Raw genomic sequence first — 21,276 nt, forward strand, 5'->3', positions numbered from 1 at the left:
GGAGAAAGCGACATTAAATGATAAATACAAATCGAGAATTGAATGCACGAACTGACTGGACTTTACCCCGGAATATCCACCAGATTTGAATTTGTGGTTTCGAGTCCGCAACCGCCCTCTCACTTTTTCTGGCGTTTCACGCAATGATAACCGCACTGCTAGCGCATCGCTTATCCGTCCTCCTTATCGATAAGTGCCTGCGCTTATACTGATAGGTCAGTCCCGACACTGATAAATGGACTCCTCTGCCAAACGCATCGAAGATAGCGAGACCTAGTCTCCCTTCTTCGCAGCCTTTGCCTCGGTTCTCTTTTGTGTTTTCCTTTTTCTTCCATTTTCGTCCGCTGCAGAAACCCTAGAAATTCCCGAAGCTGCGGCCCGGCAGCCTCTCGATCTGTTGCTTTCCGAACCGCCGTGGCGTCGCTCTTGGTTGTTTTGCTTTCTGTTCTGTTTTATCGTTCCTAGAAGCGCTTTCGGTGTTTCGATTTGGGGTTTTGGGCGGGGTTGGGGGGTCAGGGTGGGGAATCAAATGTCGTCGCTGAGCAGGGAATTGGTGTTTCTCATACTCCAGTTCCTGGAGGAGGAGAAATTCAAGGAGTCCGTGCACAAGTGAGTTTCCCTACACCCTCTCTCCTCTCGCCTCTCTCTTTCTCTCTCTGCATGAGTTTGTATATATGCATGGACGTGTCTTGATGTGTTTGTGAATCTCGTATATGTTTTCATGCGATAGAAGCTAAAGTTGAATGGAATATTTTTTTTTTGTTTCTGTGCTTTATGTTGAATTTGCTTCTCTGTAAAATTTAAGAAGAAAGTGGTGGGAAATAATGGAAAACTGGTCTTTACCATGTTCGTTGGTTGCATGAAACTTGGAGAGGAGGAATTTGGCGTCTATCCAGTTCTTTTTTTCGGGTAATCCAAAATTTATGTTGATAAATATGACAGCGAAGGCGTTTAATGTTAGTTTGGCCGTGGGGAAACTGGGGCTGAAGAAGGGGTAAAAAATAAAAAAGAGAGGGAGAAGATAGAATTTTGATTTACATTATTTCTGCTCTTGTGGTTTCCATAAGTAGAAATATACCCCTTTACATATAAACAAAAAAAAAAAAAAAAACAAAAGCTCAGCGCTGTTTAGTTGTGGAAAACGCAATTTTTTCTAAGTTTTCCTTACTAATTTGAAGATTTGAAAAGACAGTTATCTACCAATTTTTTCCCAAATAATATCCATCTCACTCTCTATCACAAGTTTCTCAAAAGAAAAGCATCTCTCTCGCTCTCTGTCTCTCTAACATATGTTCCAATTTTCTAGATAGGAAGTTAGTTTTCTGTATGTGTAACATTTGAACGTGTTTTTCAAATTTTCTATAGAAATTGAAACTTAAAGATTTTATAGAAAATTAGAGATGGACCATTGAAAATAATTTCCCACAACTAAACGGCCCTTCACCTTTCTGAAGTCAATTGGTTGCAATTAGGGCTTGTTTGATTCATAACCAAGTCCTTTACAATGTTTTATGTAGGCTTTTTGTTTCTTGTGGTTTCTAGGACGGCAAGAAAAACTAAAGAAAAGTATATGATAACTGTAAAAAGATACCAACTCTTATGTTTGGTATATTACCTTTTGTAGACATGCAAGTGATTTGTTTTACTTGAAATTTGTTGCCTTTTTTTAGGCTTGAACAGGAGTCAGGGTTTTTCTTCAATGTAAAATACTTTGATGAGAAAGTACAAGCTGGTGAATGGGAAGAAGTTGAGAAGTACTTGTCTGGGTTTACTAAGGTTGATGACAACAGATACTCCATGAAGATATTCTTTGAAATTAGGAAGCAGAAGTATCTAGAAGCTTTGGATCGGTATATCTGTATCCCCTATGTCTACTTCTGAGAGGCTGTTATTGTTGTTCACAAAGAGTTTAATTTTCTTTATATGTTTGATTGCTATTATTAGGCGTGACAAAGCGAAGGCTGTTGACATACTAGTAAATGATCTGAAAGTGTTCTCTACATTCAATGAAGAGTTATTTAAAGAAATCACTCAGCTTTTGACACTTGACAATTTCAGGTATGATTTTCTGTCGTTACATAAAAGATGAAAATTGAAGCCAGGGCTCATTTTTTCACATGCCAAACCTATTGGTGGCAACATATGGCATAATTGAATAAAATGAGACTTGAATTGTGATGATGTTGTGTAGGAAATAACAAGATAGGAGCAACAGGAGGAGTCTTAACAGGATTGAGTGACTTATCTGGGTCAATCTTTTATGGTGTACATCACTGTTATGTTCTCGAAATTTTGTTGTTTAGGAAATCAAATGAGGCCTTTATCATGCCTCATTCTTATTGCTCCCTTCTATCTTAAGTTTTGAGAATTTCATGTGATTTCAGGTCTTACTAGACCCAGGATTAGTTAGCACTAGTTTATCCAACTCTAAATAAGTCAAATTTGAAATGGCCATTCATTTGTGGATTAATTATTTTTCTTTGAATGTCAGGGAAAATGAGCAGCTAGCCAAGTATGGTGACACCAAAACAGCTCGCAACATAATGTTGCTAGAACTTAAAAAACTTATAGAGGCAAATCCGCTTTTCCGCGAAAAGCTCGCCTTCCCAACTCTAAAGTCTTCAAGATTGCGAACTTTGATCAATCAAAGGTAAAGTAGGTCCCATAATGGATGAGAAAGCTGACTACAAATCTTTAATAGTTTATTTCCTCTGCCTTTTGGCGTAATTATATTTTCCCCTATATTCTAGTCCAGTTTGTGATAATAATGCCTAATCAAGCTTCTGTATCTTGTTGGCCAACCTGCTGACGTTGCTTGTTACAGCATTCTCCTAATTACAATTTCATTGTCTCCATGAATATGTTCTATGGGAAAATTGTCCTCAATTTTTTTGAAATAGTTGCACTACCTTCTCAATTGGTGGGCAAATATTGTTTTCTTGCCATTTGGTTCTCTACTTATACATGCTTTATGGTTTTTAATACAAACAATTTTTGCATGCTTTCCTATGTGATTTGTTGCATATGCTGCCATATAAAATTTTGATTGGTATCTGATTGTGTTGTGGATCCAGTCTGAACTGGCAGCACCAACTCTGTAAGAATCCAAGGCCAAATCCCGACATAAAGACATTGTTCACAGACCATACCTGTGCCCCTCCAAATGGGCCACTTGCATCTACTCCTGCCTCTCTTCCAGCTGCTGGTGTTGCAAAGCCTACTCCTTACACTTCTGTTGGAGTCCATGGTGTATGATACAATTTCTCATAAATTTTGTTCCCTTGCCCTCTTCTCTTTCTTTTCACATTAGTTATTGACTTTTTTATGGTATTCCTGAAATATGTCTTGCTTTTATTTGGTGTGTAGCCCTTTCCACCGGCTGCAGCAACAGCTAATGCTAATGCCTTAGCAGGTTGGATGGCAAATGCTGCTGCTTCTTCATCTGTTCAGGCTTCTGTTGTTACTGCATCTTCCTTGCCTGTTCAACCAAATCAAGGTCAGAAGTTTACTCCATTTGTAATTGGCATTAGAGCAATAGTCTTTACTAGGAAAAGAAGACTACCATATGGAACTTTTGTGCTTATGTGATATAGCCTCATAAGTTGCTCTTTCAGGGAGATCGCAATGGATCAAGCTGCATTCCACCAATAAACAGATTCAATTTCTGAGATTACTGATAAAAAATGATGTTTTCCCATATGGCCCCTTATATGACATTAGGGAAAAAAAAAAAAAAAAAAAACTTTTTAGTGGTTTTCTAATTCTCAAGGCTGCTTTCACTTTGTTTCTTTCTTAATTTCTGTTCTCTCTCTCTCTCTCTCTCTCTCTCGCCGGGGGGGGGGGGGGGGGGGGGATGTTGCTTAAGATTTCTGCATACTTATTTTATGGGCCAACCTTGATAATTCCCATAGAGAAGACCAAGAAGCTAATAATTTAGTTTAAAGGCATGGTTTTGATGGTGCAATTGGTTGCATATGTTGATTTACTACAATAAGTATCATTAGGACAGCATTTCAATTGATTGCATGATCTATAATCTGCTGATTTTTCTGTAACTATTGCTTATCTGTGCACGTCTCATCAAGTATGTGGTTGAAGTGAGGTCAATTGTTCTTTTGTACAGTTTCAATCTTAAAACGTCCAATAACACCACCAGGCAATTTGGGTATGGTTGATTATCAGAGTGCTGATCATGAACACTTAATGAAACGCCTAAGGCCAGCCCCATCTGTGGAGGAGGTAACTGAAGAGTTACTGTCTTTTATATTCTTTCCGAAACATTGTTATCACTTTTACCATTGTGCTATTAAATCGTTTTCCTAGAGTTGCTCTTGTGAAATTATCATGCTATTAAACTATTACTCTTGCAAAAATATCTACAAACACCAATCTCTCTAAAAACCAATTTGGTTTCATGCTTGGTAGGTCAACAATGGAAGCTATATTTTTGCTGAGGCGCCTAATGGAAAGGTATAAAGATAAACATAAAGATTTTCATATGATGTTTGTAGATTTAGCAAAAAGCTTAAGACAGTTCTTAGTGAAATCTTATGGAGAGTTTTAAGCAAAGAAAGGAGCATTGCTTATGTTTATATGTATGTTATTATAGACATCAATCATTGAGCTGAAAAAACATGTTTTAGAACATTTGGAGGAGATATTGAGGTTTTTCCAATTACAATGGGATTACATCAAGGATCTACATTAAGTCCTTACCTATTTGCCCTAGTAATGGATGAATTCAATAAGCATATCTAGGTAGAGATGTCATGGTGCATGCTATTTGCAAATGATATTATGTTGGTGGATGAGGCAGATGGAGTGAATACTAAGCTCGAGATTTGTGGACATACAAGAAAGGATAAACTTAGAAATGTGATTATTTAGAATAAGGTTAGAGGGGGTCCTCTAGAAGAGAAGATGTGTGAGACAAGATTGAGATGTTTGGTCACGTGATAAGATCTTTAGAGGCTTTTGTGTTTAGAGTGGGTGAAATAGAACAAGTATCTCTAGCAAAAGAGATAGAGGAAGATCAAAAATAACTTGGTGGGAGACATACTTGGGTATGATATTAGTTGTAAGGGCATATAGAATATAAGGTTATGGATAGAATATGACCTGTGAGCTAGAATTTATGTAACTGACCACACATAGTGGGATAGAGGCTTGATATATTGTTGTTGTAATGTTTGTCTTTCTTTACTCAGGTTACATATCCAACACCTCGTCAACATACTTCTTGGTCCCTGGATGACTTGCCAAGAACAGTAGCTTGTTCCATGCATCAAGGATCACCTGTAAAAAGCATGGATTTTCACCCTTCTCATCACACATTGCTTCTCGGTATGTTGGTCTCTGAACATTGATTTATCAATTTCTAAGATGATTTCGTTTGCTGTGAGGTCAGGATAAATAAATGCTCACTCCTTACTGTTGTTCCCTTGACATTGAGTGTCTTATGAACAGTTGGTACTGCTAGTGGTGAAATAACACTTTGGGAAGTTGGGATCTGTGACAAAGTGGTTTCAAGGCCATTCAAGATATGGGACATCACAAAATGTCCATTGCAACTTCAGGTACTTGTACCTTATTCTCTGTGGCGCTTTTATTGTTTTTTGCCTTTCTGTTATTGGGTCTGTGACCTTGTATACATGTGACCTAGTAGTCACTCCTAGATGCCCCATTTGGAATGTAAATTATTTTGATATTTCGGATATCAAGCCTTCAAGATGCTAAAGGGGTGGAGATCATGCACTTGGTATATTGGATCCAGTGTCTTGCTTTAATAGTTGAAGCACATGTTATGGCTCTGGTAAATTTCTTCTTTCCCCGAAAAGATCTATGAAGTCTAACAATTAAGGGTGCAAACAGGCTTCCACTGGCAAAGATGCATCAGTATCTGTTAATCGCGTTACATGGAGTCCAGATGGAAATTTTATAGGTACGTGCATTTTAAATTCTACTTGTTTTCCAAAGGTGAAGGTGAGCACTTGCCATTCATTTATTTTTTCCCATATTGTAGGGGCTGCTTTCTCAAAGCACTTGATCCATTTGTATACTTATATTGGACCAAATGATTTACGCCAGCATGTAGAGGTGAGTTTAAAGTTACCTGTCTGTCTAGCAGGAAGGAAATTTTGGCTGTTATTAACTTGCATTGCTCTCTGTTTACAGATTGAAGCCCATAATGGTCAAGTTAATGATTTGGCTTTTGCTAATCCCAACAAACAGCCATGTGTGGTGACATGTGGAGATGATAAGTTGATAAAGGTGTGGTGCTAATTTCGATCCATTTCTACAAACATTTTGACTGGTAGCTTTCCTTATTTACTTGTTCACTAAAGGAAACAATTGAAACAGGTTTGGGATTTAACTGGCCGGAAGCTATTTACCTTTGAAGGGCATGAAACCTCTGTGTATTCTATATGTCCTCACCAGAAAGAGAATATTCAGGTAGTCAAGGGAAGTAATTCGTTTGTTTGCAATCCTTATATGCTATTTGATTTAGGAGGCAGTGTGCTTATGTTTTGGTAGTAATCATTAGTTTTAGCAGAATAATAGCCTGAACTCCTAATGCACCCAAGTGGTCTTTTAAGTATTAAATCATTTAACTTTTACTGGTACAACCATCGGATTAATTGATTGAATTGATCTTTTGTATTCTTCCCATGTTTTTAATAGTTTCAGTTTCATCAGTCCTTCTGATTTATTTAAGAAGATTACTTTGTTAAGTGTCCAAAGCAACCCAGCAATAAAAGTGATACCATAACCACCTACTAGGTTTATCCTATTTAGTAATAAGTGGCGGTGCATAAGTAGTTGAGAAACTGGAAGCACACTGAATGTGCTATAGTCCTTTGATTGCTAGTGTGAGAAAGCAACTTCTTCGAGTTACCAAATTGTGACTACAAATTGCCTAGAGTATACATACGTGAAGTCTATTGACAATTTGAATCCATGCAAAAGAACAATGTGGCAAAATTTTATGCTAGATGCCCTCGATGTAATACTCTAGTGAGGGAATTATGAATGTTGGGCCACTGACCCTAACTTGGTTGGGATAAGGTGTTCAGTTGATGATGATGATAAAGATGTGAAGTCCATTGATATTTTTTTGAGATACCATTATTCTATTGTCTACTGTCTTTCCATATTATGCATTTGATAGAGAATAAACATTAGCTTAATAAAAGCTCATTAAGTTTGTTTTTGAAATTATTTTCTTTTTGGTTGGTGATGAGGGATGCACCTCTTTCCAGAGCTCTTGAATGATTTCAGCGAGTCTTAATTTGTACTTCCCTCACCAAATTCTAGTTATACCAAATTTGTGAAAACAGTAGTACTTGCAATCATCATTTTGCCTATGTAGTGGTTGAAATGGTGGAACGTTATCATTGTTAGGGAATTCATTTTGTTGTGGAAAATATGATTTTTTTTTTGGTACACTGCTTTTGGTTTATTTATTTGCAGTTCATATTCTCAACTGCTGTTGATGGGAAAATTAAAGCCTGGCTGTATGACAATCTGGGATCTAGAGTTGACTATGATGCGCCTGGACACTGGTGTACTACTATGCTTTATAGTGCTGATGGAAGCAGGTAAGGTCATTGAATTACAAGATGCATGATATAGAGATTGGTTTACGTTAGGTACCTTGATCATTTTCTTGAATCCTTCTTATGTCATATTTTCGACATCCTAAATAAAATATAGCTTATAATTGTTACTTATGTTTTCTGTCTCTTCATGCTTTATCCTTTTCTTCAGATTGTTCTCATGTGGAACAAGTAAAGATGGGGAATCTTTTCTGGTTGAATGGAATGAAAGTGAAGGAGCAATAAAGAGGACATACACTGGGTTCAGAAAAAAATCTGTTGGTGTTGTGCAATTTGACACAACTCAAAATCACTTTTTGGCCGCGGGGGAAGATAACCAGATAAAATTTTGGGACATGGACAATACCAATGTTCTCACCACTACAGATGCAGAGGGTGGCCTGCCAGTAAGTATCACCTTTTTAGTTTGTTTACAGAGCACCTGTTTTTCTTTTTCTTTTCTTTTTTTATATTAGCTCTTACTGTATTGGTCTCCATAGATTCATCCCTGCTTGAGATTCAACAAGGAAGGAAATCTTCTTGCTGTTACTACAACAGATAATGGTATCAAGATACTAGCTACTGCTGTGGGTCTTAGGTCCTTAAGAGCTGTTGAAGCCTTCGAACCTGCTGCAATTAAGGTCAATAAATGTTCTTTTTTTCTTAATTTTTCTATTAACTATTTGCATGGTCCAACATATTGAGATCTTTGTGGTCATTGATCAGGCATCTGGACCTTCTGCCGTTGCAAATGTTGGCCCAGCCAATACCAAAGTTGAAACAAGTTCTCCAGTCAGGCCTTCTCCTGTTATTGTATGTCATTTATGCCTTTTTTTGCTGAAACTCATCTCTATCTGTGTTAAGATTTCTATTAGTTTGTTCCTCCCTCCTGCCTTGTAACCGAAATGTTATTGCCACAGCAACTATGAGTTCTAAATGGCCAGAATGTTTTTTAATTGTTGGAGCCAGACACTATTGAAATTATTTAATTATTTCTTTGTTTATGGGATTAACTGTAATAAGAAGTAATATCTTCAATGCTAAAAGTGTTGAAAGGATTAGTCAATCCATAAGTGGAGTTGAAGTGACTATTAATGCTGTCAAGATAAAATTTTTATAAACGATGCTGTATTTGTTTCTTGTGGAAGTAGTATTGCAGCAATGTAGGAAGTTTTGTTCTGGCAGGAAATAATCTTTTGTTTTGGCTTTTCTTCCTCTAGAATGGCGTTGATGCTTTAGCTAGAAGCACAGAAAAGGCTAGAACAGTGGATGATGCAACTGATAAAACAAAACCCTGGCAGTTAGCTGAAGTTACAGACCCTGCTCAATGCCGGCTTGTTGCAACGGCAGACAGCACAGATGCATCCAATAAGGTCTGCACTTCTCAATTGTTGCTGCATAATGCTTCTTTCAGGTGATATCTATCTGACACATACATGACCAGGTTGCTCGGCTGCTTTACACAAATTCTGGTGTTGGAATTTTGGTACTTGGGTCTAATGGGACACAGAAGTTGTGGAAGTGGGTCCGCAATGAGCATAATCCAAGTGGAAAGGTAATGCCATATTATTTCACTTGTATGTTTTCTTCTTTCTGTTCTTGATATTAGTGGTGAAGAGATTTATTTCTTCTGACATTTTTGATGAAAAGGTTTCTAAAGTCAATGATTTTTTTAAAGGCCACTGCCAATGTTGTTCCGCAGCACTGGCAACCAAGCAGTGGTCTTCTTATGACTAATGATGTTGCAGGTGTCAATCTTGATGAAGCAGTCCCCTGCATAGCACTCTCAAAGAACGACTCTTACGTAATGTCAGCTTGTGGTGGAAAGGTATCGTTATTCAACATGATGACATTCAAGGTAATGCATGCACGTTAATAGGCTGCCATTTCTTCAGAGTTACTATTTTGGAGTATCAATAAGCAGATTATTCAAAAATGTAGGTCATGACAACATTTATGCCGCCTCCACCTGCTTCAACATTCCTAGCATTTCATCCTCAAGATAATAACATCATAGCTATTGGAATGGAAGATTCTACCATTCATTTATACAATGTTAGGGTGGATGAGGTAATAACTCTCTAGTTTCCATTATGATTGATTTACGCGTTTCTGGTTTTTTGCTTTTCTTAAATAACTGAAAAGCAACAAGTTACACTTCGTTTTGTACAGGTAAAATCAAAGTTGAAAGGTCATCAAAAGCGCATAACTGGTCTAGCTTTTTCCACCAATCTTAACATATTGGTTTCATCAGGAGCTGATGCTCGGGTAACTTTCATCCTTTCTTCTTTTCTGGCAAAAAGAATGCCTTAAGATGGTTACAAGAATTCTTTCAACTAACTTAACATACTGATTGGTGTTTTTTTTTTTTTTGGGAGGGGGGGGAGGGGGTTGCGAGGAAAATCATAAACATGTTGATCTTTCTCAAAGTCTGGAACATAAGGAAGCTAAAATATCTAGAATTCTTCCTGTATTTTATTTGTATATTTCTCAATCTGAATCCTTCCTTTTCCCTTGCCATTAGTGGTCATTGTAGGCTAGCTGATTTTGAGACATTAAAATGTGAGTAGGCCAACTTGTTTGCCAAACATTGTGTTGGGCATTTCAGTAGTTCCAGATATAATTGTGTATATGATTGTGAAATTTCCCATGTTTTTGTTCTTGCACAAATATGTTTATTTGCCTTTTATATTGCCCAAAAGGTTCTATTATTTCCTCCCACTTGGAAAGAACTAGGAGGAAAATACCATTTCTGTTTTCCAGTTGCCCAAAATGTTCTATTATTTCCTCCCACTTGTTTCCAAGTGGGAGGAAAATACTATTTCTGGTTTCCAATGAATTGAGATTAATGTGCAATGCCACTGTAGATACAATTCTTGAGCATGTTAGTGGCTGGCATATGTTTAATTCATTTGGTGGAATGTCTTAGTATGTTGTCTGCAGATATGTTATTTCTTTTACTTGGGTCCTGTTGAAATTTGCCCGTCCATTGAATAATCCCTGAACATTTTTAGAAAGTATTCCTCCTGATCACAACCAGTTGTCCAGATGATGGAGGGGGGTTGCGTCATGTAGTTGACAGTCAGTGTAAAGATTGTCAGATCTCCAACAAGAATTCTGGGCAAAATTATTAGAGTGCTAAAATTTATGCAGCCAACTCCATCTAGTGGGATTAAGGCTTATTGTGATGATGATGGTGGTGGGTCTTGTGGAATTGTTAGGCTTATTCCTAGTGCGAATATGCTGCAAGATGTGTACCTGCATGCATGATTTTTTGCTGACCGGTACTGATAGCAATCCTATTTGCAGCTTTGTGTTTGGAGCATTGATACATGGGAGAGAAAGAAAACATTTCCTATACAATTGCCTGCTGGCAAGGCTCCTAGTGGTGACACTAGAGTGCAGTTCCACTCCGATCAAATCCGCTTATTGGTCTCCCATGAAACACAGTTAGCAATATATGATGCCACTAAGATGGATCGCGTTCGTCAGGTAGAAAACACACCTAAATATCTGGTATTAAGATTGCTGATAACAATTTTAAACTTTGATTGGCATTTTTCTTGCAGTGGGTCCCACAAGATGTCCTCCTCGCGCCTATATCTTATGCAGCATACTCCTGCAATGGTCAACTAGTTTATACTTCCTTTTTTGATGGCAATATTGGGGTGTTTGATGCAGATAGCTTGAGACTAAGATGTCGCATTTCCCCCTCTGTATATTTGTCACCGGCAGTGATAAATGGGTAAGGCTTAAGTGCTTTTTCTACCTCTTTTTCTTTTTCCAAGTATGTGTGTGATGCTGCAAAATTTTGTATGTGGATGCAGTAGAGGCTTCCTTTTCTTTTTATTTTTATCTATCTATTTAGTTTTCTTTCATTTTTCGTTGGGGTGGGAAGGTGGTTGCAATCAGGACTGGTCACACCCCAAAACAATGGAACAATAGTGAATATTTCCAATCGAACCAAGGGATCTTGATCACTAGCTGAACCCTCCCAATCTCTTCAATATCATTGTGCCAAAGTTTTTTTATCTACAGAAGATCCTGTTCTAAATTGACCGTATATCTCTAGAACTTGCCTTTTTGGCTTGGACACCCCGTTAAACTTCAAAATTTGTTCAATCAGTTCCAAAACTTCCCAAAATTAGCTGACACCCCCTTAGAGGGCTGAAGTCAAGGGGTGTTGTGGCTTACCCCTTTAATTATGAAGTGACTTCCATCAACAAGCTTTGATGACTATGAACTGGTTCACAGTCACAAAGTAGGTCCTGCACCGTCTGATCATGTAGAGACGTATATTTGAAGAAGTTCTAATCATGAGTTGATCACCACCTTAGCAACCACCCTACAGGGCATAAAGAAGAGAAGAATTTCTATATTCGCACCGTTCACCTTTGTAACAATTACATGGTCTCCAGGTAACCGCCAACTTCCAACATTTCTGTTTTCTTACTACTATTCTCCATATAATTTTTTTAAAAGAAGTTATAACATAGTTTGCTTAGTTGCTCAAAACTTTTTTTTGCTGCTACATATAATAGTTTTCTGCTATTCCGGTTACCTATTCCGACTCAATTGTTTAGTTCTTAAATGTAAAATGCTTAACCGAAAGTGGTATACAAGTGAGTTTGAAGTTTTAAGGTTCGGGATTCTCCATTATTTATATTTCTGGAGGAGTTCTACTACAGGGCCAGAAAATCTCACCGAGAGGCTTACAGAATAAGGTTGAAAAGACCAAAATACCCTTGCCCAAAATACAAATTTGTAAGGGATGCCACTGCACAGCCCAACCCTCGCCTCTTTCTTCTCTCCCTTCTCCCATGACTGCGCGCCTAGCTCCTGTCTCCCTCTCTCTCTTCTCCCATGGTCGCGCGATCGCTGACCGCCGCGCCTCGCCTCTCCTCGTCGACCGTCGCTGCGACGGTTAGCAAGGCGACGAAGTGTGGCTAGGTGACGAGGTCGGCGGTCGCGCAGCCATGGGAGAAGGGAGAGAGGAGAGAGGCGAGGGCTGGGCACGCAGCCATGGGAGAAGGGAGAGAGACGAAGGCTGGGCGAGGGAATTTGGGTCTTTTTGACCCTATTTGATAAGCCCGTCGGGCTATGTAGAATAATCCTTTCCGGAGTGGGCACACGTGGTAATTGTGATAACATGATTTTAACGGCTTGTACAACTCCCAATAAGCTTTTATATTCTTCACTGTTCATCCGTTTGTGAGAAAGTTTCCTCTTGTAGCGCTGTTGCTCTGATACGTACGGAATCCTTATCTCGTGATATATTGCAGAAGCCAAGCTGTGTACCCCCTTGTCGTTGCAGCCCATCCACACGAGCCCAATCAATTCGCTATAGGGCTGACAGATGGTTCTGTTAGAGTTATGGAGCCATTGGAAACGGAGGGAAAATGGGGGGTGGCTCCACCTATCGATAACGGGATGCTAAATGGTAGGACTGGGTCGTCGTCCACCACAAGCAATCACACTTCAGATCAGGTCCAGAGATGAAGTTCCTTGTTCTTTCAACATACAGCATTTCTCATTCTCCCCCGTTAGTATCTCAACAATGTAGATACATTTTAGGTCTATCCTTCTCACCCATTCCATGCAATGCTCTCATGTAAAGTGTAAGAATTGAAGTTATCTTCAGAAAGTGTTTCAAGAATTGTATGCTCTCCCTCTCTATTTAGATCAATAAATTTAACTGTTATGTTCTTTCTTGTCTCAATTTGTCTGCTTCTTCACTCTTTTTTAATCCAAAATACTTTAAATGCATATCTTCTTTGTGAGGCATTGAAGTTGTTGCAACCTATCACGGGTGAGGCGTTCTACAGGGCCCAGCAGGCCTACCGAGCGACTCACAGAAAGGGGCAAAAAAGATGATTTTGTCCTTGCCTACTTTGCAAATTTGTAAAGCGGGCCACTGCCCCCTCTCTAGTGCATCTCCCTGCTATGGTTGCCGCCTTGTCTTGCCGTCGCGTCTTGTTGTTGTCGCTTAGCCTTGCATCCATCGTCTCTCTGTCATAGTTATCTCACCCTCGCCGATAATCGATGCAGCGATTGTCAGCGAGGGCGAGGCGGCCATAGCAGAGAGGCGACGAGCGCGGCGGTAGCCATGGCAAGGGAGATGCACTAGAGCAGGGGGGATCCATGGGAGAGGGAGGGAGAAAGTAAGGCGTAGGGGTAAAATTGACTTTTTGCCCCGTTTCGTTAAACCTGTCAAGTTTTCTAGCATTTTTCATCACAGGTAGGTAGATAGATTTATACACATGGCAGATCTCATTGGTTCGAGGCATTGAAGGCTTAAATAAGATTTACTCTGCATAGTACTGTAGCAAGTGGAAGGGGGTCTCTAGGATGCCTTTTAATATTATATATGTAGAAATTTATTTATTGTTGTTATCTCTTTTTCTTTTTCTTCCTAAAAGGATGAAAATTCCTTTTTCATTTTGATATTTTTTCAGATAAATTCTATAATAATAATAATAATAATATCACATTGTCATCCCAATGATATATGTCACAATTTTTAATTATATTTTATCATATATATATATTGGTGAATGCATATATATATTGTACCCACCATAGTTAAGAGGTTATAAGATAAATAATAAAAAATCAACATCTCATCACCATGGCTGCAAAATAATTCTTTTAGCATTTTTGGCAAAATTACCACTAACCATATTATGGTTAATATAGTATGAGAGTTTTGCAAATTATGATAATGAGAGATTCAATTTGATTGGCTTAGTTTTCAATATCTAGGTAGATTAAGTTTAATTAAGAATTTCTCCATTTATTAACAATATACGGTAGAATATAGTTTGCTGTAATATGATACGGGCACAATACTGTGAGAAATCAATCTTAGATGCTTGAATTGAATATTTTACTTGGAAGAACAAAATCTAAAGACTAAATCCATCTTATAACTTACAGTCCGGTGAACAAATATAATTAATTTCTAAAATATTAACTGGAAACTCCGAGAGGAAATGGTTGCCAGCCACTAATTACTAATTAGCCATTACTATACGAACCCGACCCGTTTAAGTTTTTTTTTTTTTTTTTCATATAAATAGACTTGCCAGCCACCAACCCAGTTGGGTCTCATCGTCGGGCTTTCGCCCAATTTGCTCTCTCTCCCTCCGCTACGTCTAGGGTTTTAGGTCCGAAAGATCTGACGCTATCTCTGCATTCGAAGCTTTGGAATTTTGAGGCTGTAATGGCGAATCGTACGGATCCGGCGGCGAAGAGCATACGGGGGACGAACCCTCAGAACCTGGTGGAGAAGATACTGAGGTCGAAGATATACCAGAACACCTACTGGAAGGAGCAGTGCTTCGGGCTCACGGCAGAGACGCTAGTGGACAAGGCCATGGAGCTTGACCACCTCGGAGGCACCTACGGCGGCAACCGCAAGCCCACCCCCTTCATGTGCCTCGTCATGAAAATGCTCCAGATCCAGCCCGAGAAGGACATCGTCGTCGAGTTCATCAAGAACGAAGATTACAAGTCAGTCACTTAATCCTTTTCAACTCTTCAGCTACTTAACCCAATTTTATTGAATTTATAACCTTTTGGGTTATTTCGTTTGGATTCTCAATGAACTAGTGAATTTTCATTTCTAGACGAGAGGGCATTTTGCTTCTGTCTTTGTATGAGTTTGCTATGCAAATAATCTTCATGAACTGAGATTAGAAAATCAGTTTTTATGGCTTGAAACTGTATTGATGCTTCGCCCATTGTCGTTTTTGCTTGGCTTGTTGCAACATTCTATTGGTGTTGTTCTTTTTGTCCATAACATGTTATCCTACGGGCAGAGCTAAACCGTTTAAAGCTGGGTTCATCTTTGTTCGATATTGGGTAAGGCGACATTTCTGGTGACGGTCTGAGTTTGTCTTAGAATCTAGGTTGAAATAGTCATCAGGTTGGTAGCGGGTGATATGAGTTGGGGATTTTGATGAAGCATGATTTCTAATGCATCTTTCCTTTCTCAGAAGCACTCTATCCCAACTAACCAAGTAATACTTAAATTCTTCTTTACCATTAATCTCCTTAGTTTCTTGGCCATCTAGGTGGCAATGACACCATATATAAACAGTATAGTGTTTATCTCTCCTTCTGACAATACCACTTTTCAACGAGCCAGATCTTCTCCTGTATTTCAACAGTCCCAAATAGATTTAAATTTAAGAGACAAACCAAGAGGAAGGGACAGTATGGTAATGGTAGATTTTTTTTGTTGGGGTGGGGGCAAAAAGTATGGGAAATCTGTTACTTTACTATTTTCTTTTGCATCATGGACTGGGTTATATTGGTGGTGGTTTTGGAGATCCTTAGAGCTTGGAGTTTGGATTATCTTTGCAGGAGATTGAGGTGCCATGTGCTTGGTTGACCAGTCTTTTGTATCATATTTCATTTGGCATGATCATAATTCTATAGCTTTTGAGAGTGTTGAGAAATAATTTGAAGGCAGCTGTTCTCTTTTCCTTGTTTTAGGTGATAAGGGAGTGGTGTTCCTTTTCTTTAGATACTTTTTTAGCCTTTTTGGGTGGTATTTTTTAGTAAATAGCTGTTTGTGGCCCTTCATTTACCATTATCATATTTTCCTTTATTTTTTTATTTTTTTTGCTTATAAAAATGTCATAATGTTTGTATTTTAAACAGATATGTACGGGTGCTCGGAGCATTTTATTTGCGACTTACAGGGACAGATGTTGATGTGTACCGGTATTTGGAACCATTGTACAATGACTATCGAAAGTTAAGGTGCAAATTACCTGATGGACGTAAGAATTTTAACCTTTTCTAAGGAAATTCTCTAAAATCTTTACCATTTTATATATTATTTCTGTGATTTGTAGGCATGCTAATAAGTTATAAGTTCATGGGTCTCTTGTAATTGTGACAGACTTCAACTTGACACATGTTGATGAGGTTATTGATGAACTTCTGACAAAAGATTACTCCTGTGATATTGCTTTGCCACGCATCAAGAAAAGGTAATCTGTAGTACTGATTAGTGTTTTTAGCTAAATGTCACACAAACATTAGTCAACAAATCCTTTCATCCATTTTTGAGTCTTTGAAGCTAAAGTTTGCAAACTTGTGTTATGAGTCATTCAAGACGTAGAAAACATGTTCCAAGTATGGACATTAAGATGCTGAGTTGTATCAAACACTAAAGACTTTTCCTGCACATCCAGTCATTTTAACAAGCTGTTTGTCAGCTGGATTTCTTTTGTATTATTTTTGGGAATCAAACTTGGGATACAAAAAGCCAGTTGTTCAGGCACAGAAAACAAGTTGCAAGATGCTAACACAAAATCAAAAAATAAACTCAATTTAAACCAAGATTTAATAAATTAATGCCAAATAAATTAGTAGGATCAAGAACAAGTACATAAGATTGTAAAATTGCGTAAAGTCCTAACCAAAAAAGTTTCTATGAAATTATAGCTACAAAGAATAACCTTTATTAATTTTTGAGGCTCTGAAGATGCTAAAGTACTTTGGGCAAACAAGGTTAAATGTTTTCTGGGAAAAAAGAAAGAAATTCCAAATGACAAGCTCTTTGAAAAAACAAAGAAACTACTTGAATTGCCTAATTTTTTTACTCTCTTGTTGTATTTCTCTGATCATTTTTCATATTTTTAAAATTAAATTTAAGAATTTTCTTTCCTGCAAATATATATTTAAAAAATGTTGATATTCCAAATGGGCATTATAAATATTTCTCATAGTGTTTTGGTATATTTTAATGACTCATCAAAATTTTCTATTCCATTATTTCTGGTTTTTTACTTTTTACTTTTTTGCTATGTAAAAGTTAGTGTTCCTGGCTTTTCAGTAAACCTATTTTTGTAATGGCAGATGGACGCTTGAATCCATTGGCTCATTGGAACCTAGAAAGAGTGCTTTGGAAGATGATTTTGAGGAAGAGGAAGAAAAAGACGAGGAAGATGAACTAAATGCTGACTTAGATACTGGTGCTCATGAAAAGGTCCTTTATCTCTTAATGATATGACTTTTGTCTTGAAGCCTTTTAAGCTTTTTTTTTTCCTTTTTTTTTTATTTATGGCTGATTGATATTCTGATATGGTGATATCTATTCTTGGTTAACAATAGGATTATTACCGTGGGCGAAGTCCCACCAGGGAAAGAGATAGGGATAGAAGACGTGACAGTCACAGATACAGGTATGACTATGTTATTTCGTAAATAAAATTGTTTTGATTGCAGTGGCTGTTTTTGTGGGGCCCTTGCTGAATGTCTGACTCATGGAATTGCCAAAATAAAAAATTTATTCTTCCTCTCTTTTTGATGAAATAAACTCTGGTTGTCACATTTTCCTAATTGACCACTCTTTCCTTGGATTGGTGAAGCTTGATAGCTCATAAGTTCTATATATCTATTATTTTTCTATATTGACTATTTTAGTTAGAGCACCCTAGTTTATTGATCCCTGCTGAATAACTTGTCTCATGTCTTACATAATTGATAGAAAATATTTGTGCTTCCTTTTTCTTCCTTTATTTTCTAACAAATAAATTCTGATTGCCCCATCGGTTTCTCTTGCATACTGCCTTTTGTTTTTCTAACACTGATGACTAATTTCATGGGTTCCTCATTGTCTTGATGCTTTCTTTTTGTCTCATTTCTCAAAATCAGTTTTATGCTCTTATTCCAGCACTACTGTATGTGATCAACTGGCCTAATCTTCAATAAGAAAGTTTTATCTTCTTGATGGCATTCAGCATCTAGAAATATGAAGTTGATCTATTATAAATATCTCCCTGTTGTTGTGTTTTAGGTATGGCAAACATATTGGAATCATGTTATGTAGGCACCTTATGTAATTTTTGTGGCTATGTTTTATTTTTTATTTGTATTCTTTTGGATCGTTCTTGACTAGAAATGGATTATGTAGCTTTAGTGCTATCAATATGATAAGTTTGCGGAAGCTGTTATGTGGATTCCATCACACTTGACACACGCACACATATGTAATTGCATTGACACCTCCACATATTTGAATGATTATACACTAGTGCCATGGCTTTTATAGGCATCAGTGAGTTGAAACAGCTTCCTACAGTAATATTTTTATGATCCTGCCAGGTTTCTCTGTACTGACAGTGTACAGTGAGAAGTATGATGGATCAAACAATTCTAATTTAATCCAAACAGTGCTCATCTCTGGATTTTTCTTCTTGTATATATGATGCTATCCAGTTTTTCTAGTAAATTTTTGGTGAATTGAGTTTTGGAAAAGTGATTTTTGTTTGAATTGTATCATTTAATATATTGCAATCTTTCATTTTCCATTTTTTGTCCTTTGGGTTAGTTGGGCTTTCCTCGCACCATTCCTTTAATTTTCAGCTGTCGTTGCTTTTACTTTTTTCAATGTAGTACATGCAAGACTATATTTCAGTCTTTTCCTCACACCATTTCTTTGATGTAAATGAATATGGAGCAAATCAGTTTCCTACGATGACTGTGACTGTTCGTTCAATGAATTCATAATTCCACTTTTGGTGTTATTCATGAAAAATTCATGTCGATTTTACTATACTTGTACCAAATACTACACTTGGAGATGATTATAGTGGGAATAATTCCTAAGCTTTTAGGTTTTCATTGCCCTTCATTTTTTCAGGGATCGTGACTATGAAAGAGATCGTGGAAGAGGGAGGGACAGAGACCGGGATCGGGACAGAGACCGGTACCGCCTGAGAGATGACAAGGATTATGGCCGTGAAAGAGAGCGAGACAGAGAGAGGGAAGGCAGGGAACGGGACAGGCGAGACAGGGAGCGTGGCAGGCGGAGGAGCCATTCAAGGAGCCGAAGCAGGAGTAGAGATCGCAAAGATCGTGATGGAGGGGAACATCGCAAGAGGCATGCGCGCAGCAGTACTAGCCCCAGAAGACGCGGGGAGGGCATAGAGGATGGCAGCACCCGTGATGAGCCAAAGAAGAAGAAAGAAAAGAAGGAGAAGAAGGACGATGGAACTGACCACCCTGATCCGGAGATTGCAGAAGCTAACAAGCTCCGGGCTGCACTTGGCTTGAAACCACTGAGAGTATGAATCTGTGTGGTTGGGGTTTTGGTTCATTGCGGAGCCATTCAGCCAAGCAGGTTTGTGGATTTCTTGAAAATGTAGAACAACTTCTTGGTGTTACGTTTTATCCAATGGGAATGCATGCATGCAGACGCAGTTAGCTGTTATGTTTGTATGGGCGTGGGCGTAGTGTTTACACATCTCTCTCTTCTTCTTCTTCTTCTTCTTCTTCTTTCTCGGTGCATATTACATTATTATCTTTTCCCCTCCCTTTATTTTATAGTCATAGTCATGAGTTGATGGCAGCGTATGAGTGCAAGTATATTCCCACCCATTCTCTCCTGGCAACCAACCAACAACAGATGGGTGAGTTAGGGAGGGCTTTTGTAAAATTAAGGGAGGGGGGGCGCGGGGGCGCTGTTGTATTATCTTCTAATTTTCGGCAACTGTGTGACAGATACTAATATTTGTATCAGTATATGTTAGAATGATATAAAATGAAAAGAACAAAAATGTCCTCAAAGCAGTCAGTTTACATATGCCTGGATTTTTGAATTTTTTTAGGAGTTAAAGTGCATTTCCAGAAGATATTAAACAAAATCAAATCACAAAAGATGAAATATCGTTCGAAAAAGAAAAAAAAGAAAAATTGTTGTAAAGTTCAAACATAGGAGTTTAAATGCATTTCCAGAAGATATTAAACAAAATCAAATCACGAAAGATGAAATATCGTTCACATAAAGAAAAAGAAAATTAGTAGTAAAGTTCAAACAGGGGAAATTACCAAAAAATAAAAATAAAAACATTTGAAAGAAAATCAAATGCGCAAAAAAACATAAAGATTTTTTTAGTTTTTTTTTTTTAAAAAAAAAATATAATCAAGGTATTGGTTATAAGCATTTATTTTCGTAATTAACATGAAAATATGTGATTGCATTTACATGGTATCATGTTGAATAGCATGTGATAAAATGGTCTTGCAGTGTTGACCACTGTTTTTGGAAAATTCACGCGAATGTGTAACGTGATTGCTATTAAATTGTTAAAATTGGTTATTCATGCCATATGTCTTATGTAAAAATGTCTTTAAAGTGTATATATAATTCACTCCTAAATCTATTTTCTTCTATAATATGCATACATATATATGTGTGTGTGTGTGTGTGTGACAATGAGTTGTAAAAAGAGGTATTGGTTGAAAAATAAGTCATGAAAATAATGAATTTGTTCTTTATAGATTTCAAATTTACTTCCATATTTATATTTAATGTTTTAAATTTGTAATATTATTTATATCTTAAATAAATTTAGACATACATTTAAACTCAACTTGTATATACATTATTCATTTAAAGTTTTATACTTTAATTTAGGTTCGATTTATGCTACACGTCGTGTTAGATCATAATTACTTGCCTTAATTTTGTTTTATTGAAATTATTATATTAAGGGTGTAAACAAGAGAAATTTTTATATCAAGGGGTAACTATTGAAAAAAATTGAATTTTTATAATACACTTGGGAAGTTAGGTGTTATTGTTGAGAGAAACACACATGAAGGAACAATAAATCAATAATTAAAGTAACACACACAATCAACACTAGATATTTGTATGCAG

At 37.4% G+C, this 21,276-nt stretch overlaps 2 protein-coding genes across 2 annotated transcripts; both read left to right on the top strand.

Moving 5' to 3' along the window:
- Nucleotides 1-260: 260 nt before the first annotated feature.
- On the top strand, nt 261-13,314 carry LOC127806216 (topless-related protein 3). Its single transcript, XM_052343358.1, has 26 exons — nt 261-609; nt 1,671-1,850; nt 1,945-2,058; nt 2,492-2,650; nt 3,075-3,249; nt 3,367-3,496; nt 4,124-4,239; nt 4,426-4,470; nt 5,208-5,343; nt 5,467-5,576; nt 5,872-5,941; nt 6,023-6,096; nt 6,175-6,270; nt 6,361-6,453; nt 7,471-7,598; nt 7,768-8,002; nt 8,096-8,236; nt 8,322-8,408; nt 8,816-8,968; nt 9,040-9,150; nt 9,274-9,453; nt 9,537-9,665; nt 9,768-9,863; nt 10,905-11,087; nt 11,165-11,340; nt 12,878-13,314. Exons 1-26 carry the CDS (start codon nt 530-532, stop codon nt 13,092-13,094), a joined length of 3,414 nt encoding a protein of 1,137 aa, XP_052199318.1. The 5' UTR covers nt 261-529; the 3' UTR covers nt 13,095-13,314.
- Nucleotides 13,315-14,693: 1,379 nt separating this feature from the next.
- Nucleotides 14,694-20,180, top strand: LOC127791544 (pre-mRNA-splicing factor 38). Its single transcript, XM_052321501.1, has 6 exons — nt 14,694-15,107; nt 16,263-16,384; nt 16,507-16,597; nt 17,469-17,598; nt 17,724-17,794; nt 19,255-20,180. The coding sequence occupies exons 1-6, from the start codon at nt 14,818-14,820 to the stop codon at nt 19,682-19,684; spliced, it is 1,134 nt and encodes a 377-aa protein (XP_052177461.1). The 5' UTR covers nt 14,694-14,817; the 3' UTR covers nt 19,685-20,180.
- Nucleotides 20,181-21,276: the final 1,096 nt, after the last annotated feature.

Source organism: Diospyros lotus, chromosome 1, assembly GCF_014633365.1.
Source record: "Diospyros lotus cultivar Yz01 chromosome 1, ASM1463336v1, whole genome shotgun sequence".
NCBI lineage: Eukaryota > Viridiplantae > Streptophyta > Magnoliopsida > Ericales > Ebenaceae > Diospyros > Diospyros lotus.

Bases quoted from the DNA above. Each gene is read 5' to 3' on its own strand.
- LOC127806216 (XM_052343358.1), top strand. From the start codon at position 530: ATGTCGTCGCTGAGCAGGGAATTGGTGTTTCTCATACTCCAGTTCCTG. The intron at 5,942-6,022 runs GTACGTGCATTT...CCCATATTGTAG, and splicing joins TCCAGATGGAAATTTTATAG to GGGCTGCTTTCTCAAAGCAC. The intron at 8,003-8,095 runs GTAAGTATCACC...TGGTCTCCATAG, and splicing joins ATGCAGAGGGTGGCCTGCCA to ATTCATCCCTGCTTGAGATT.
- LOC127791544 (XM_052321501.1), top strand. From the start codon at position 14,818: ATGGCGAATCGTACGGATCCGGCGGCGAAGAGCATACGGGGGACGAAC. The intron at 15,108-16,262 runs GTCAGTCACTTA...TATTTTAAACAG, and splicing joins ATCAAGAACGAAGATTACAA to ATATGTACGGGTGCTCGGAG. The intron at 17,599-17,723 runs GTCCTTTATCTC...GGTTAACAATAG, and splicing joins ATACTGGTGCTCATGAAAAG to GATTATTACCGTGGGCGAAG.